At 41.2% G+C, this 17,594-nt stretch overlaps 3 protein-coding genes across 3 annotated transcripts; 1 reads left to right on the forward strand and 2 right to left on the reverse strand.

Moving 5' to 3' along the window:
- The first annotated feature begins 8,050 nt into the window (after window positions 1-8,050).
- LOC130076430 (microfibril-associated glycoprotein 4-like) lies at window positions 8,051-9,238 on the forward strand. The gene is made up of 4 exons (XM_056241508.1): window positions 8,051-8,384; window positions 8,465-8,561; window positions 8,654-8,821; window positions 8,913-9,238. Exons 1-4 carry the CDS (start codon window positions 8,241-8,243, stop codon window positions 9,164-9,166), a joined length of 663 nt encoding a protein of 220 aa, XP_056097483.1. The 5' UTR covers window positions 8,051-8,240; the 3' UTR covers window positions 9,167-9,238.
- A 1,613-nt stretch (window positions 9,239-10,851) lies between these two features.
- Window positions 10,852-12,108, reverse strand: LOC130076427 (microfibril-associated glycoprotein 4-like). The gene is made up of 4 exons (XM_056241506.1): window positions 12,066-12,108; window positions 11,768-11,968; window positions 11,591-11,687; window positions 10,852-11,066 (listed from the first exon to the last, which is right to left on the reverse strand). The coding sequence occupies exons 1-4, from the start codon at window positions 12,069-12,071 to the stop codon at window positions 10,858-10,860; spliced, it is 513 nt and encodes a 170-aa protein (XP_056097481.1). The 5' UTR covers window positions 12,072-12,108; the 3' UTR covers window positions 10,852-10,857.
- A 1,422-nt stretch (window positions 12,109-13,530) lies between these two features.
- Window positions 13,531-16,798, reverse strand: LOC130076431 (microfibril-associated glycoprotein 4-like). The gene is made up of 5 exons (XM_056241509.1): window positions 16,778-16,798; window positions 16,478-16,681; window positions 16,301-16,397; window positions 14,090-14,257; window positions 13,531-14,010 (listed from the first exon to the last, which is right to left on the reverse strand). Exons 1-5 carry the CDS (start codon window positions 16,781-16,783, stop codon window positions 13,757-13,759), a joined length of 729 nt encoding a protein of 242 aa, XP_056097484.1. The 5' UTR covers window positions 16,784-16,798; the 3' UTR covers window positions 13,531-13,756.
- Between the last annotated feature and the right edge of the window lie 796 nt (window positions 16,799-17,594).

Genomic DNA, 17,594 nt, shown 5'->3' on the forward strand with positions numbered 1-17,594 from the left:
TGTTGATCTGAAACAACCTTGACAAGCCATGAATTTTTTTTTGTTTTGTACTTTTCTAATGTGAATTTTGTAACCTATAGGCTCCTCATTGTGCATAATGTTATTTTGGTCCTGCAAAATGAATATTAATAAAATAAATCAAGCCACAATGTCTCACTTTTTTACATATTTTTATTTACTTAGCCTACTTCTTTTTTTTACAGATAATTTCTCCAGCCTTTGAAAAAATCCTCTCACAAGGGACACTTGTTGCTGGCATGCAAATATATTTTTTAGCTAATACATACAAATGATGAAAGATTACTACTCTCTCTTTCCAGTAAGTTAGTGGATCATGAGTTGTGGGCAAATACGCATCGTTGATGTATTTTTTCACTTCCACTGTGGCATCAGCTGTAGCATTGTGTGTCATCTGGGTTTGATGATACAAGTATCAAAAAGTTCCCATAAACTGTCCTGTGTTTCTACTGGATGATGTATTGTTGCAGGCGAGCTGCCGATCACAATACACACATCTCACTTTATTTGGGGTTTCTAAATGGAAAAGCTCCCACACCACAGATGTACGGCATCTCTTCTGGGGAGCCTCCATTTTATCTATCTATCCAAATCTATCTAGATATGTATCTCTAATCTATCTATGTAATTAGATATGTATAATATGTATCTATAATCTATCAATGTATTTATATTATGTAGCCTATCTTTAATCTATCTGTCTCTATCTATCTATTAATCTAGCTGTCTATATATATATTTATATCTATGTATCTATTAATGTGTCACTATACTCTCTAGCCTATCAGTCAATGTGTTGTGTACATTTAAGCCTAAATATAACTAAACAAATCGCACTATAAATGTCACTATCACCAAAAATCCGCTATCTCAAAATCAAACTCCTCTCACAAAAACCCACGAGGTCAATATGCGTTGATTTCACTTTTATACAGATGTGCGATTGTGTGGTCTGTTGTTCCCGACCGTGTCAATCAAACGCTGATTCGGCGGATCACACCTGATGAAACACTAGTGAAACACTTCGAGGCTTCGTTTGGCCATAGTCACGTGACATGGGTGTTTTGAATCACGCTTCGAATCAGTGTTTCGAAACATCTGCGATTCGGGATCTCGCAAAGCTTCGGAACGACTGTTTCGCGGCAGCCATCCCTACTGTTCACCTCTCCCAACACATCCTGTCTTCTGTCTACTGTTTGTCAATAAAACCTGTTAACACTCGTTCTGCATTTGAGTCCTCCATCATAGACCCGTGACAGGACCATTGTCACTTTGCACACAATGAGGAATTCCATGCCTTGCAAAAATGCATTTCATGCGTTGAATCATGTCGTTCAATGTTGAATGACGGAGCTGTTCAACTTCTTGATAATTGACAATGTCAGTTACATCATCACAGACAGTCTGTAAGACTACGGTTTCCCTGTTGACTTGATACACTCTTTTAACCAAATGAAGGTCTTCACAAGCTTTATCTCCTAGAAGAGATTCATGGCCGTTGGGAACTACAACAAACATCAAACTTTGCATCTTTCCTTTGACTTGTAATGTTAATCTACATTCTCCTTGTGTTTCAATTGGTTGTCCATTGTAAGCTTTGAGGGGAACTGTACGTTTTTTAATGAGAGGTTTTTCTTTCAATGCTTTCACATCTCTGATGTTAATCAAATTAACTTTTGCACCCGTGTCTAATTTAAAAGGCACGATGGTCCCATTAACCACAAGAGGAACAATCCATTTCGAAGACAAAAACTTCACTGAATCCTCACTGGATACACGTTGCAGCATCCTGATTTATATTCTAGATCAAAGGCCCGGCCCGGCCCGAGGATAGTGACGGGAAATATCGGCCCGACCTCGGGCTCGGGCAGAGAATCTAAAGGCAGAGGAGGCATCTATCTAGGTGAACCGAACAATAGTGTAATGATTCAGTTCGATTCCCAAGACAAGACGATGCTCACCTGACACAATTTTCACAGCGAAAGCAAAATCCTGACACGAGAGCAAAAAATAGCATTGAGAGCAAAGAAAAGCGGTTTGAGAGAAACACTTTTTTTTTTTTTTTGAGAAAATGTTTTCACACTGTTAGCAAAAAATATATATTTAAGATTTTTTCTCAAAGTATTTTGAGAGAGATTTTTTTTCTCAGAAATAATTTAAAAAAATTCAAGTTTATATTTTTATGTTCTATGAGAAAATACTTTCTCTCAAAACTTTTTTTAGTCTCAAATATTATTTTTTGCTATTGATATGAAAACTTTTTCTCTCAAATATTCTTTTCTCTCATGAAATGCTTTTTTTGCTATCAGTGTGATAACTTTTTCTCTCAAACTTTTTTTTCTTTCTCTCAGATCATTTATTTTCTCGCATGTAATAAAGACACATTTTGAGCTCCATAGTGGTCGGGCTGAGAAACGTCTCATTGTCAGAAAAGCTACAGCTAGACAGAGACCTAACCCTTGAAACTGCTATAACAAAGACAAGGCAGTCTGAAGAAGTTAGACGACAGCAGTGTGATTTAAGGGGAGAAAATGGCGGCGCTAGCAAGTGCTCTAATGTTGATGCTGTTCATGCAAAAAGTTACAGAAAACCCAAAGCCTCAGCCACAAGCACAAACACCAGGCAAATAAGGTTCAAAGGCCTGTTGTAGATGTGGTAAAATGCCCTCACATGGAAAATCAGAATGCCCTGCTACAGATGCTGTGTGTCACAACTGTGGAAACCGGGACATTATGGTAAAGTGTGCAGAACCAGTGCAAAATCTCTGAATGCTGTCACTACAGAAGAAGAAGGGAGTTTATTCCTGGGAGCCGTGGATGCGGGAAAAGACACGTGGACAGTACAGCTACAAGTGAGACTTGGGTCTTGTACGGAGGCCATACTCAATTAAATTAAAGCCAGAGGCTGTGCCCTTCTCTCTTCACGCAGAAGAGACGCAGAGTCCCTCTGCCGCTTATGGGAAAAGTGATAGAGGAGATAGACCGTATGGAGGAGATGGGCGTAATGACCAAGATTGAGGAGCCGACTGATTGGTGCGCCGGGATGGTGGTGGTGCCGAAAAAAGCAGGTATTGTTCGCATTTGTGTGGATTTCACAAGGATGAATGAATCAGTATGCAGAGAAAAGTTTATCCTGCCTTCTGTCGAGCACACTCTGGGCATGCTAGCTGGCGCAACAGTATTCAGCAAATTGGACGCCAATATGGGCTTTTGGCAAGTACCGTTGACAAAAGAGTTTGCCAAATACACGACCTTCATCACGCCTTTTGGGCGCTACTATTTTAACCGGCTACCCTTTGGCATAGCTTCAGCCCCCGAGCACTTTCAAAGGATGATGATGACAGAAGTGACCGGTGGTCTAGAGGGGGTACTGTGTCACATGGATGACATCCTGGTCTGGGGACAGACACAGGACGAGCATAATATGCGGCTACAGGCGGTGCTAGAGAACGCACAAAAGGCCGGCATGGTCATGCCTTTTCTGGGCATGGTCAATCAGCTGGGCCGCTTCTTGCCTAACCTGGTTGAAAAAGACAAAGTGCTAAGAGACCTGCTGTCCAAGAAGAACCACTGGTACTGGGGGACGGAGCAGCAGGCCGCCTTTGATCAGTTAAAAACAGAGCTGTCATCCACACCAGTGCTCGCACTATACAACCCAAACAGTACACTAAAAATCTCTGCTGATGCCTCTTCATTTGGCCTGGGGGCCGTCCTGCTGCAGAAGAGCGATGCCAGGGGCATCCAGGTCAATGGCACCGACAGAGCAGCGCTATGCTCAAGTAGAGAAGGAGGCATTAGCTGCAACGTGGGCTTGTGAAAGGTTCAGCTGTTTTATCCTGGGAAGACCATTCGAGCTGGAAACTGACCATAAGCCGTTGGTGAGTCTGCTGGGCGGGAAGGCTCTGGATGACCTCCCATCAAGAATCCAAAGATTTAGGATGCGACTCATGAGGTACAATTATACAGTCAATCATGGTCCTGGCGACAGCCGACACCTTATCTCGTGATCCCATAAGAAACCGCAGGAACACACACAGATACAAGCCTACTAGAGGACACCAACATCTATGTAGACTCTGTCATCGGCAACATTCCTGCCAGTGGAGATTATCTGAGCAGCTTACGCGAGCACCTGAGGGCAGACGGCACATGCTCTGCACTGATGAAGTACTGCACAGACGGCTGGCCTGACAAAAGCCAACTGCGGGGAGAGCTGAGACATTACTGGCCCGAGAGAACAGTGCTGACTGTGCATGAGGGACTGCTGCTGCGGGGCACAAGGCTCGTCATCTCATTCACCTTACAAGGTGATGTGCTACACCTGGGGGTGTCAAAGTGCAGGGGCCGGGCCAAACAGACGGTATGGTGGCCAGGGCTCAGCAGCCAGCTGAATGACATGGTACTGAAATGTACCTACTAGTAGATTACTTCTCAAGGTATGTGGAAATTGCGCTGCTGTCACCCACAAGGTCCACAAATGTGGTGGTGCACCTGAAATCCATGTTTTCTCGTCATGGAATTTGTGAAGTTCTTTAAAGTGACAATGGGCCCCAGTTCTCTGGTAGCCATTTTAAAGCCTTTGCAGCAGAGTATGGCTTTGTGCACATCACAAGTAGCCCCAAGTTTTCCCAGAGCAATGGGGAGGCGGAACGCGCGGTACAAACCGTAAAAAACCTACTAACAAAGGCATCAGACCCGTATCTAGCATCGCTGGCTTACAGAGCAACCCCTCTACAGAATGGCTATAGTCCAGCGGAGCTGTTGATGGGGCGCTGCCTCCACACTACAGTTCCTGCCCTTCCAACCCTGCTGACTCCAGTTTTGCCTGACTACAACGCGCTGGAGGCTAAAGAAAGGGATAAGAGGGGGAAAGACGCAAAATACTTCAACAAGAGACACGGCGCGAAAAACCTGGAGCCGCTCGTACCTGGAGAGGATGAGTGGATCACTGATGCACGAGTCCAGGGCACAGTGATATCTACACACAACACCCCTCGCTCTTATATCGTCCAGGTGCCTCAGGGCACACTGAGGAGGAACCGGCATCACTTGGTGCCACTGCAGACCAACAGTGGGGTGGTCGACTTTGATGAGCCACTAAAGGAAGAACCAGATGCACCAGAGCCAACATCACCAGAACCAGCTCTACCATTGACAATATCTCCCAGTAGAGAGGGCCCCACCACAGAGATTGTGCGGACCAGGTGTGGGAGAGAGGTTAGAAAGCCGCAGAGACTTGATTGGTGATTTATTGATTAGTTGTTTGTAAAAAAAAAGGGACAGATCAGGGACAGGTCTTCCAGCAAAAGGGCAGAATAAACCCCTTAAGACCTGCAGAGACAAAGGTAGTCTACCCTTTGTTCTCAAAGAAAGGGAGATGTGGTATTATGGAATAATAGTGTAAAAAAATGCTTTTATTTTGAAAAGAAAAGGGCTGCTCCGGTTCTTGCCCGGATGTTAAGCACATCTTCGGCTTCATTGCCCATACAATACACTAACGTGTTTACCTGGTTTTCTTCCGATGTTGCGTTTAAATTGCTTGCGAGCTGAAAGCGGTCAAATCTCCTAAACCATTCTTGAGGCTTGGTAAAATCAAATGGCTCTGGAGGTTGTATTGTGAACGTAGCAGTTGGTGTAGATTGCGACATATCTGCTGGCTCGTCTCCTATTTCTCGCCAAAACGATCGCTTAGTTTTCCTTTCCTTTTCCCTTCTCCGCTCACAAGTCGCCCACTTTTGACACCATGTCACGTTATTTGTAAAGAAACAAAAGAGGTTCGTACAACGACGTATTTGGAGCTTGTCTTTATTTAGCCACCAGCACATTAACATCCGGGCAAGAACCGGAACAGCCCTTTTCTTTTCAAAATAAAAGCATTCTTTTACACTATTATTCCATAATACCACAGCAACATGACATTAGCCTAATACAAAATATTTCCATATGTGGCTCTTTCCTCCTTTGTCAACAAGTGGATTCAGAGCCACTGCATTAGCAGCGCTGCCGGTCGCCATGTCTCAGTATTTTTATAAAGAGGACGCAACCCTGCACCTTTCGGACAGCGCATCAAGAACCTTCGGTACTACCGTTACTTTAGAAAAGCTTGTACCATTACAGTTTCATTTTTTTAGTACCAACTTGGTACCGAAGTACCGGGTCTTTTGACAACACTAGTTTAATTTAGTTTGAAGTTTAAAGTAGATAGATAGATGAGTTTATTAGTTTAAATGAGTCTCAATGGCTCATATAGTATATAGAATGGCAGTTTGATTGAGTCTAGGGCTGCGTCCCAATACCTCCCCTTACCCTAGATTTCTGCCCTAACCCTTGTTTTTGCGCGTTCTCGTGTAGGGGTAGGGTGTCCCAATACTCCAAAGAGCAAGGGGAGTGCTATTCTCCCCTTAAAATCAACCCTCAAAACATAGTGCGGTCCGATGCAGGCTTAAAACGAAGTGGAAGATGAAATTACCCAGGATACCTTGCGAACTCAGCGAGCCGGTCAAATTTTTCAACTAAGATGGCGGACACCGCTGGAAAGGAACAATTTTATTTTAAGTATATTTTCGCAAATACGCATGTTAAAATGTCGAAATATGTTGGAATATGTTAGTTTGATGCACATCCAATGGACTGTTGAGTTTTCAACACTAATGTTAGAAAATATTTCACGAAGCTATCTGACGATGTTCATATGATATCTGCCGAGTGCTTCAAAAGCAAATCAAATATACATCTGATCTGGGTAAGTTAGTTAATCTAATTTTATTTTCGATTTTGGCTTCCAAGGATTATAAAAAGAAGATATGTGAGGTAAAATTATTCAAAACTAGCCACGTTCGTCTAGCGCATCATCTTCCCTTCACAGCGCGCTGTCATTTCTCTCTAAACCCAAACCTAACGTCAGAATCAGCACTAAGCACAATCGGTGATTGTTGTAAAGTGCAGTGTCTGCGGTTTCTAAATTGCGGGACGTTGGTGGTAAAAACAGCTACTAAAAGCACAATGATCCGCGCAAGAGACGTTGCCCCGGTTCCCATGGCGGCGCGCGCGCGTTCGGAAACGGATTGCAACTAACGTTAGACAAGCAAACTTTGGGTTTTGTGTGCGCTTCTAAACGATCAGACACAAACAAATATATGGCAAAATTACCGGAAATGCGTCTTCTATATTCCACATGTCTTCTCTGTTGATTCATCAGATGTAGATAAACGAAAACAGCCCACACAACAGGCAACACAACAACTGGAACCGGCAATTTTATGAATGAAAATAGTAGTAGAAGTAGTAGACACTTTGACGCTGCGCGTGACGTATTGAGGATTGCCGCGCTAATTTGCATATAGTGGTGTCCCATTTCATAGGGAAAGATCTTCAACTCCACTTCCCTCGTTGAGGGGACTTTACTTTCGAGGGCACTCAAAACCAAGTGGAAGTTTTAAGGGGGGAGAAATGGGACAGGGCCTAAGTCTTCAGGGAGTTTAGATTAGAATTTTTGACAGTTGGGGAGTTTGAAAATCTGAACATTCCATCAATGGGAGTTTTTCTTAAAGAACAATAGTGAACCCTTCCCTTTGGCAAGCACCACTAACGAGAAGAAAAATAATTTGGGGCAAGGCACTGCAAGCACAGCAAACAACACAGGGAACAGTCATGAAATCTAAGGCACATTATGAGAGATACCACGTTTACACCCCAAATGATGGAATTAATCCAAAGTACAAACTGTAGGTATAAACTAAATTACCCAGTTCAATCAGATTTACTGAATAGATAAAATACAATTTTGTCTCACTACATACATGTACAGTTTGTATCAAGGATGACAGATGTCTTTTTTTATTTGCATCCATTGTAATGTAAATTTCTACTGTAACAGAGGAGGAGTCTGAGAATCTGACAGATATATAAAGAGTGTTTGTGTTGGACTGAACGACACAAACACTGAGTTACTGTTTTATTCTTCATTTACTGAACAGAACATTCAGACATTTAGATTGAAAAAATGTAAATGTTTCTGTGATTTTTGTCTAGATAAATCAGATCTCTGCTGTGATCTACTGAGGAGAGACTGAAGATGGCAGTAAGTTCATCAACAACTCTTCATTTCTAGAGAGGGTTTTCAGTGTGATGTTCATCTCTTTCTCTCTCTGTCTCGTGTAGTTGGTGTTTTTGGCGGTTCTTCTCTTTGTTGTTCTGGTGAGCGGGTGCAGTCAGGATGGAGACATGCCGGTCGACTGTTCTGACCTTTATAAAGCAGGACAAAAGCTCAGTGGGATTTACTCCATCTATCCTGCAGGTGACATTCCTGTCTGGGTTTACTGTCACATGATCTCAGATGGGAAAGATGAAGACAACGGAGGATGGACGGTACGAATGTGACTTTAGATCAGCAAACACACATCAGAACACACATTATGAATCATATATCCTATATAAACCCATCACAGGTGTTTCAGAGGAGAATGGACGGCAGTGTGAATTTCTATCGGCCGTGGAATCAGTACAAGAGAGGATTCGGGAATGTGGAGAGCGAATACTGGCTGGGTAAGATCTCACAGCGTGTGTCCGTTTGTGTGGATGATCATGTGTTTGGTTGAACATGTTCTTCATGTGTGTGTGTGTGTGTGTGTGAACAGGGCTGGAGAACATGTACCAGCTGACGCGTAAGAAGAAGTACATGCTGAGAGTGGATCTGGAGGACTTTGAAGGAAGGAAGGGTTTTGCTCAGTACTCGTCCTTCTCTGTGGATTGTGAATCTGACGGGTATAAACTGCATGTTTCAGGGTTCAAGGATGGAGGAGCAGGTAGGACACTTTCATTCACATAAAAAAAAAATCACACTCAGTTGAGTAAATGTGCACCTGATATCATCAATGATGCTTTAACTCTCTGCAGGCGACTCTTTATCTGTCCAAAATGAACAGAAGTTCACCACCTTTGACAAAGACCAAGACCCCTATGAGAATAACTGTGCCAAACTGTATCTCGGGGCATTTTGGTATGCAGCCTGTCACTATACAAACCCCAACGGTGTGTATTTATGGGGGGAAGATCCCACCCATTACGCCATTGGTGTTGTTTGGTCAACCTGGAAGAATTACGCTGTCAGTATGAAATCCATCAGCATGAAGATCAAATGTGTGTCTTAGACATTTGAAGAAACATTACAGTTTCCCAGAAACAAACAACTAAACAATCAAATTAAGGTTTTGGATTTCCTTTCCTCTTAAAGGAGAACTCCGGCGCAAAATGAACCTTTGGTCTAATAAAACATTGGTACCTAGTCAACCGTTCTCTGAGATTTGTTTTCATGATAATCGAATGTAAAGAGTTTTATCTCTAAAAACTGTTTAGCGTATAACACTAGTAATGGGGGCATTTAATAAGTAAAAAGAAATCGCTAGTTTATACCACTAACAAGGCTCAAAATAGCCCCACACGAACACAGTGACATAATGAGGGTCCCTACATGCAAAACGAAGCATTGAGAACTGTGTAAGTGTACAGACCGTTTAATAAGAAGATAAAGATAAAGACAGTCCACTTCGTGTATACAGACAGGAGCCATCTTTGGTAAACAGTCTCGACTAATCAAACCACGAACGCCATTCATACAGTTCAGCTCACTTAGCACGTCGTTCGTGGTTTGATTAGTCGAGACTGTTTACCAAAGATGGCTCCTGTCTGTATACACGAAGTGGACTGTCTTTATCTTTATCTTCTTATTAAACGGTCTGTACACTTACACAGTTCTCAATGCTTCGTTTTGCATGTAGGGACCCTCATTATGTCACTGTGTTCGTGTGGGGCTATTTTGAGCCTTGTTAGTGGTATTAACTAGCGATTTCTTTTTACTTATCATATGCCCCCATTACTAGCGTTATACGCTAAACAGTTTTTAGAGATAAAACTCTTTACATTCGATTATCATGAAAACAAATCTCAGAGAACGGTTGACTAGGTACCAATGTTTTATTAGACCAAAGGTTCATTTTGCGCCGGAGTTCTCCTTTAATTGTGAAACTTGGTAAATCATGGTATATATGGTAACTTGGGATATATGGCTGTTGTTTTGTGTACTCTCGTCAATTATTTTCATTTTTATTTGGGGTCACTTTTGTATTGTTCATGAGACAACAAATAAAGATAAGAGAAATGACTGGTACTGGCGTCTTTATTCCACGTAGCACACACATCAAATCTCCATTACAACTTCTCTCCTTTGCAAATGCACTTCGTCTTATACAACACATTACTGCCATCTGCTGGAGTCAATCAGTACTCTTCATATAACAGCTGTACTCATTACACCTCTTTTCCTTTTTTTTTTTTTTTTTTTACAATATTACATAGAATTTTCACATAATTACCAACACTTTACTATATAACACTCGATTTATCAATCTTTTTTTTTTTTTTTTTTTTACAAACTATAAGTCCATTCGAACAGGTGCTTTTCAAACTCGATTAGATCTCCGTAAGACAGGAATGTCCGTCTTTGGCACAGATGAATCAAGTTCAGAGTAAAGCATATCCGAAGAGAACATTTCAAGACGTTGCCGATCCACAGAGGGCATTTCACAAGACTGCATTTCTGGGGACACCAGCTCCAAGGTTGTTCAACCAAATGACATTCTCTGCAGTCTTAAGCAAACTCTGTCGATTTCTCCGTAAGGTCTGCCCATCTACTGTTTGAACAAGATATGATATCTTGGGTTTACCCCTTTTAGGACTGTAGCTTTCTTTCTCCATCCAGTAGGCTCCGCAACTCTACATCTCGTTCAGAAAGAGGTTTTAGTTGCCGACTTCCCTTGTCATAATATTTCTTTCAACTGGAATGTCACAAATTAATATTCATGAGGATGAATGAAAGTGTCCGACCAGCTCCTCCATCCTTGAACCCTGAAACATGCAGTCTATACCCGTCAGATTCAGGATCCACAGAGAAGGACGAGTACAGAGCAAAACCCTTCCTTCCTTCAAAGTCCTCCAGATCCACTCTCAGCATGTACTTTCTGTTACGTGTCAGCTGATACATGTTCTCCAGCCCTGTACACACACACACACACACACACACACACAAATGGACATGAACATCAAGTATGGGATATGTACAATCAGCCGGTATTTGGACACGACCTGAAGTGTAGAGGTCTTTAATCTTCCTGAAGGGGCTTATTTTGAGATAACAACTGGCTGAGTGTGCGTTTATTATATGCCTAGTTACCACACAAGTAAATCATTGGATATGAAATATTACCCCACTTGTAAAGCTTCAGCAAAGAAAAACTGTTTCTAGCAATCAGCTTTGAGCCAAGACAGATGAACAAGTCCAAACTAGGCGGACATTAAGAGTCCTACCACTGATTACACGCCTTATCACCACACACCGTAAATGTTGACATTAAATATTGATTTGAGTTGAAACTGTTTTAAAATCTTACCTATTCATGAAAATGTTCAAAACAGCTTAAAATTACTGTCCTTAGACTTCACAGTGTGATAGAAAAGACTGAAAACTGCAGTGGATTCAGAAACTGAGATATTAAAATAACAAAAACGACGCATCTTACCCAGCCAGTATTCGCTCTCCACATTCCCGAATCCTCTCTTGTACTGATTCCACGGCCGATAGAAATTCACACTGCCGTCCATTCTCCTCTGAATCACCTGTGATGGGTTTATATAGAATATATGATTCATAATGTGTGTTCTGATGTGTGTTTGATGATCTAAAGTCACATTCGTACCGTCCATCCTCCGTTGTCTTCATCTTTCCCATCTGAGGTCATGTGACAGTAAACCCAGACAGGAACGTCTCCTGCTGGATAGATGGTGTAAATCCCACTGACTGTTTCTCCTGAGTTGTAGATGTCAGAACAGTCGAATGGCATGAATTTACAGTCACAGCTCAATACAGCCAGGAGAAGAAACGCCCAAAACACCTTCATCTACAGGAGACAGAAAGAAAGAGATGAACATCACACCGACATCAAGGTGGAACCGTCTCTAAAAATGTGATTGGCGCAATGAAACTAAAGAACTTACTGCCATCTACTCAATCTCTCCTCAGCAGTTTCACAGCAAATATCTAAAAATGTGTAAAAAATTGTAAGAACTTCTGAATGCCCTGCCTGTCTATGTTAAATGTTGGAGAATTAAACAGTAACTCACCGTTTGTGTTCTTCAGTCTTTGATGGCGCAAACAGTCCTTAAATATCTGATTTTTGAGCTCCTCCTCTGTATGTTAGTGTCAAAGTCCGTTTGTGGCAATCTTGGAAAAACCCTCCGGCAGCTGTTTTCACATTTAGGAAACATCCAAAATGTTACGGTACGGCGATTCCCTGATCCTATATGAAGCAGAGTACTTGTCTGATTTCAAAGATGTGTATGATCATTCATTTTACTGCTGTAAAAATAAGACCACTGAAAAACTCAAATGACAACAAACATGATATATCAAATCACTTTAATTCACACAGAACATCGCAAAGATGTGTGTTTGGAGCAGTTTCGTGTTTGCATGACGCGGACTTACTAAATCCTTATCTTGAGCAAAATAAGCAAGCTGACATTCAGTACAATCTATATGTTTTATGTAGAATACATACAAATGTCATTTACGTCTTTTAGTTTGTCAAGAGATTGAAAGCATCGTTTTGAAGAGTGCGCGTTTGCGAACGAGCTCTAGTGCGCAAGAACGAGCCTTATTGAATCTGGAAACAAAGCAAAATAACTGAGAAACATTAGTCCTCTGATGCCATGTCCGTAATTTATAGCAAAACATCTAGCATTAACTCAATCTCAAACAGAAGTTAATTACTCCACCATGTGCGTGACATCATAGACCAACATGGTTGAACGACCACTTTGCGGCAATATGGTTTTGGGAAACAGTCGTGACAAGCTAGTTGACTTCTTCAACGATGCATCGTACTATAGTAGTGAAGCAGCGAGTTACGTCGTTGTATGGGAAGCAGCAGCAGAGCAAAAGTTTCCTATAACATGAGCATCCAGAAGAGTTTTGAGGACAAGATCATTCATCTTGGGTCATCACTGTGTTCGAGACAAAAAACAGCAGTCTTGATGTTAAGAGTATCTCCAACCCGCCAGGAGTGTCAAGACTGTTATATTAGACTTCTGTTCATTGGCTGTTCAGTTCATAACTTCTGCACTGGCCTCAAACATTATTACCCAACTAAATGAATATGCATGATGTAATCTTAAACTAAATCTGGCCAAAATTAAGATGTTTGGGTCATTTAAAAGGGTTCACCCGCACAAACCTTCAGGAAAGTTTGCACCGCTCTCTATATATCTTCTAACTACCTGACTTTTCTTTGGCACAGACAAACTGTTTTCAACAAACCATCTGTTGAAAAGGTAAATGTTATCCAATCTGTGAGTTATCCGAACACTACTTCAGACTAAAACCCTGGCCTTTTAGCCACACTCAACCCACAGGTCTGTCAAATATGTCTAGTTTTGAGATCTATTTAAAGAAAAGGGCATGCATTGTATAAGTTTACTGAACGTTTTTGAAGAAAGGCCTAATATTAGTAACACTATAGTAAAATCAAAACATTAGAATTGACCAAAATAAAATGTGCAACACCAACAGCCAACATATATTTCAAAATATTGCTCAGTTACACAAAGGAAAGAGAAAAGAACATCTTAAAATGTCATAAAAAAGATAAAAAGTCCAATGTTTCCCCTTCAGGAGCACTGTAATGTCTCTAAGACACACGTTTGATCTTCATGCTGATGGATTTCATACTGACAGCGTAATTCTTCCAGGTTGACCAAACAACACCAATGGCGAAATGGGTGTCGTCTTCTCCCCATAAATACACACCGTTGGGGTTTGTAGTGTGACAGGCTGTGTACCAAAATGCCCCGAGATACTGTTTGGCACAGTTCTTCTCATAAGTGTCTTGGTCTTTGTCAAAGGTGGAGAACTTGTATCCATTATGGCCAGATAAAGAGTCGCCTGTAGAGAGTTAAAGCATCATTAAGAACAATAACTCAACTAGAATGAGTTTTCATGAGAATGAATGAAAGTGTCCTACCTGCTCCTCCATCAGTGAACCCTGACACATGCAGCTGATATCCGACACATTCACAATCCACAGAGAAGGACGAGTACAGAGCAAAACCCTTCCTTCCTTCAAAGTCCTCCAGATCCACTCTCAGCATGTACTTTCTGTTACGCGTCAGCTGGTACATGTTCTCCAGCCCTGTTCACACACACACACACACACGGACATGAACATCAAGTATGGGATATGTACAATCAGCCAGTATTTATCACAAAATAAACCCTGACATCTTGATTAGGACACGACCTGAAGTGTAGAGGTCTTTAATCTTCCTGAAGGGGCTTATTTTGAGATAACAACTGGCTGAGTGTGCGTTTATTATATGCCTAGTTACCACACAAGTAAATCATTGGATATGAAATATTACCCCACTTGTAAAGCTTCCGCAAAGAAAAACAGTTTCTAGCAAGCAGCGTTGAGCCAAGACAGAAGAACAAGTCCAAACTAGGCGGACATTAAGAGTCCTACCACTGATCACACGCCTTATCACCACATACAGTAAATGTTGACATTAAATTAGGGATGTCCTGATCCGATCACGCGATCGGAAATCGGGCCCGATCACGTGGTTTCAGACTCGATCGGAATCGGACGTTACCTCCCGATCAGGACTCGGATAAATGTGAATTAGGGGTGTAACGGCACATGTATTCGTAATTATTGAACCGTTTCGGTTCGAGGCTTCCGCTTCGGTACACATACAAACCGAACGATTCCTAGGACCATTTTTCCTGCAGACAAAATCCGCGCTGGCGCGATCACCACAACGTTACGCAACATCAAATGGCAAACGTAATGAAAGCGGAACGAAACTGCGCTACTCATTATATTGTGCTTAACGGGCCATTTATCAGTTCGGACCAGCAACATCTGTGCAGCGCGAGATAAGCGAAGAGATGCAGTGAAGAAAACATTTGAAGTAATAACATCGCTGCGAGATCTAGTGAGAAGCATTCAAATTTCTCCGTTATTAACCGTAGATCTCTATTAGATCAAACAGCGCTGACGTGGGAACCAGGAGAAACATTGTGCCGTGAATGAACATGGATTTAATGTTGCACTTCAAAACTCAAATATTATATAAATATATATTTAAATGTTATTTGTGATTATGGTAAAAAAAAAAAGGTAAAATGGACTGCATTTTTATAACGCTTTCACAGACCCAATGACCACCAAAGCACTTTACAATTTGCCTCACATTCACCCATTCATTCACTCATTCATACACCGAAGGCGGTGTCAGCCATGCAAGGCGCCATCCAGCTCGTCGGGAGCAGCTGGGGTTAGGTGTCTCACACACACACACACACAGCTGGGGTTAGGTGTCTTGCTCATGGACACCTCGACACTTGGTCAGGTGGAACCGGGGATTGAACCTCCAACCTTCCGGTTTGTAGACAACCTACATGAACCACTGAGCCACTGCCACCCCCAAAACATTATTTGTTCATCCTTCAAAGATGACCCCCATTTATAAACCTGAAATTTTCAAGATGTAGGAAAACTCAAACTTATTTAAAAATATTTTTTCTTCTTATAAATAGGAAATTTCTCTGGCATTTCTTTCTTTTTGCTGTATCGTATCGAACCACGAATTTTGTGAACTGTTACACCCCTAATGTATATATATATTCTCATTATTTTTTTAATACACTTTTAAAACACTTTTTCTTTTTTGTTTACATGCCTGCCGGGTATTTTAAGTTGAGGTGCTATTTGTTTTTTATATTAGACTTTTTATATATTTACTGTTGCACTAAAGTCCAAAAGTGAAGATTTTATGTTATTTATTACTTGATTGTTCAAGCTACCTCACAGAAGTGCTCTGTTTGTTAACAGAGTTGTTGAATGTTAAAATAAGGTGAATTAAATAAAAAATAAGGAACATCCTGGATCTGTTTTTTCGCTCTTTATTATTTTTTATGTATTATAGAAGTATCGGATCGGGACTCGGTATCGGTAGATACTCAAAATCAAATGACTCGGACTCATCTGATCGTGACATCCCTACTTTAAATATTGATTTGAGTTGAAACTGTTTAAAATCTTACCTATTCATGAAAATATTCAAAACAGCTTAAAATTACTGTCCTTAGACTTCAGTGTGATAGAAAAGACTGAAAACTGCAGTGGATTCAGAAACTCAGATATTAAGATAACAAAAACGACGCATCTTACCCAGCCAGTATTCGCTCTCCACATTCCCGAATCCTCTCTTGTACTGATTCCACGGCCGATAGAAATTCACACTGCCGTCCATTCTCCTCTGAATCACCTGTGATGGGTTTATATAGGATATATGATTCATAAGGTGTGTTCTGATGTGTGTTTGATGATCTACAGTCACATTCGTACCGTCCATCCTCCTTTGTCTTCATCTTTCCCATCTGAGATCATGTGACAGTAAACCCAGACAGGAACGTCTCCTGCTGGATAGATGGAGTAAATCCCACTGACGTTGTGTCCCGCTTTATAGACATCAGAACAGTCGACCGGCATGTGTACATGATCGCACTCACAGCCCAATAAAACAGGGATAAGAGCCGCCAGCAATAACATCTGCACAAGAGAGAGAAGAGGTGAATATCAGTCTGAAATGAAGGTGGAAACCATCTTAAAGAATGTGACTGACAAAAAGGAAACAGATAAACTTACTGCCATCTTCTCAATGTCCTCAGTAGATCACAGCAGAGATGTTTGCTTCTTTAAAAAATAGAGAAATAATTCTTCACTTAGACTATTTTAATAAAATAATATAAACTTCTGAATGTCAAGAGAAGCTTTGGAGAGCAAACCAGCAACTCACCGTCTGTGTTTCCCAGTTGGAGACGATACAAACTCTCCTTTAAACATCTCCTCCTCAGTGTCAAAATCCATTTGAAGCAATTTTGGAAAAACCTTTCTTCCAACATTGTATCATCCAAAATGTTGAAAACATGGAAATTCCCAGTTCCTGTTTATAAACCATCGATATGCACAGATACATGTTTCTAAATACACCCCGTAAATCGTGGAGTTCACCAACAGAACATTAAGAATGTCCCTAAATAACTAATTTACCAGCTTTCCATAAAAACTCAAACCACACAAAGCAAAGATCACAGATTAACTGAGTTAGGCCCAAACAGGCCTGTGACCTAAAGAGGTCAAACACACATGAGTCAGTTTTATTGGAAGGGGACTAGGTGAAAGACCATGGAAACACACAAACATGACGTTTCAGATCAATTTCATTCGAATGTTGAACGTTGAATATAATCATAGGATAACTTCAGGCGATGAGAATCATCATTCCATTTTAATTTTCCTAATCACTGATTTGGTGACTTACCTTGGTTGCTCTTCTACAGGGAAGCATGTTGGAATATTTTGCAGTGTTTGGAATATATGGGTGACGAGTTTTGCATGTTTTGAACATACAATTGTACAGGCTGCTTTATAATCTCAGACGGACGAAGAATCGGTAAAAAAA

Source organism: Rhinichthys klamathensis, unplaced genomic scaffold (genome assembly GCF_029890125.1).
Source record: "Rhinichthys klamathensis goyatoka isolate OS25496 unplaced genomic scaffold, OSU_Roscu_1.1 h1tg000650l_1, whole genome shotgun sequence".
In the NCBI taxonomy this organism is placed as follows: Eukaryota; Metazoa; Chordata; class Actinopteri; order Cypriniformes; family Leuciscidae; genus Rhinichthys; species Rhinichthys klamathensis.

Bases quoted from the DNA above. Each gene is read 5' to 3' on its own strand.
- LOC130076431 (XM_056241509.1), bottom strand. The intron at 14,258-16,300 runs GTAAGATGCGTC...GTGTGTGAACAG, and splicing joins GGAGAGCGAATACTGGCTGG to GGCTGGAGAACATGTACCAG. The intron at 14,011-14,089 runs GTAGGACACTTT...AACTCTCTACAG, and splicing joins GTTCACTGATGGAGGAGCAG to GCGACTCTTTATCTGGCCAT.
- LOC130076427 (XM_056241506.1), bottom strand. The intron at 11,688-11,767 runs GTACGAATGTGA...AACCCATCACAG, and splicing joins AAGACAACGGAGGATGGACG to GTGATTCAGAGGAGAATGGA. The intron at 11,067-11,590 runs GTAAGATGCGTC...GTGTGTGTACAG, and splicing joins GGAGAGCGAATACTGGCTGG to GGCTGGAGAACATGTATCAG.
- LOC130076430 (XM_056241508.1), top strand. From the start codon at position 8,241: ATGCCGGTCGACTGTTCTGACCTTTATAAAGCAGGACAAAAGCTCAGT. The intron at 8,385-8,464 runs GTACGAATGTGA...AACCCATCACAG, and splicing joins AAGACAACGGAGGATGGACG to GTGTTTCAGAGGAGAATGGA. The intron at 8,822-8,912 runs GTAGGACACTTT...AACTCTCTGCAG, and splicing joins GTTCAAGGATGGAGGAGCAG to GCGACTCTTTATCTGTCCAA.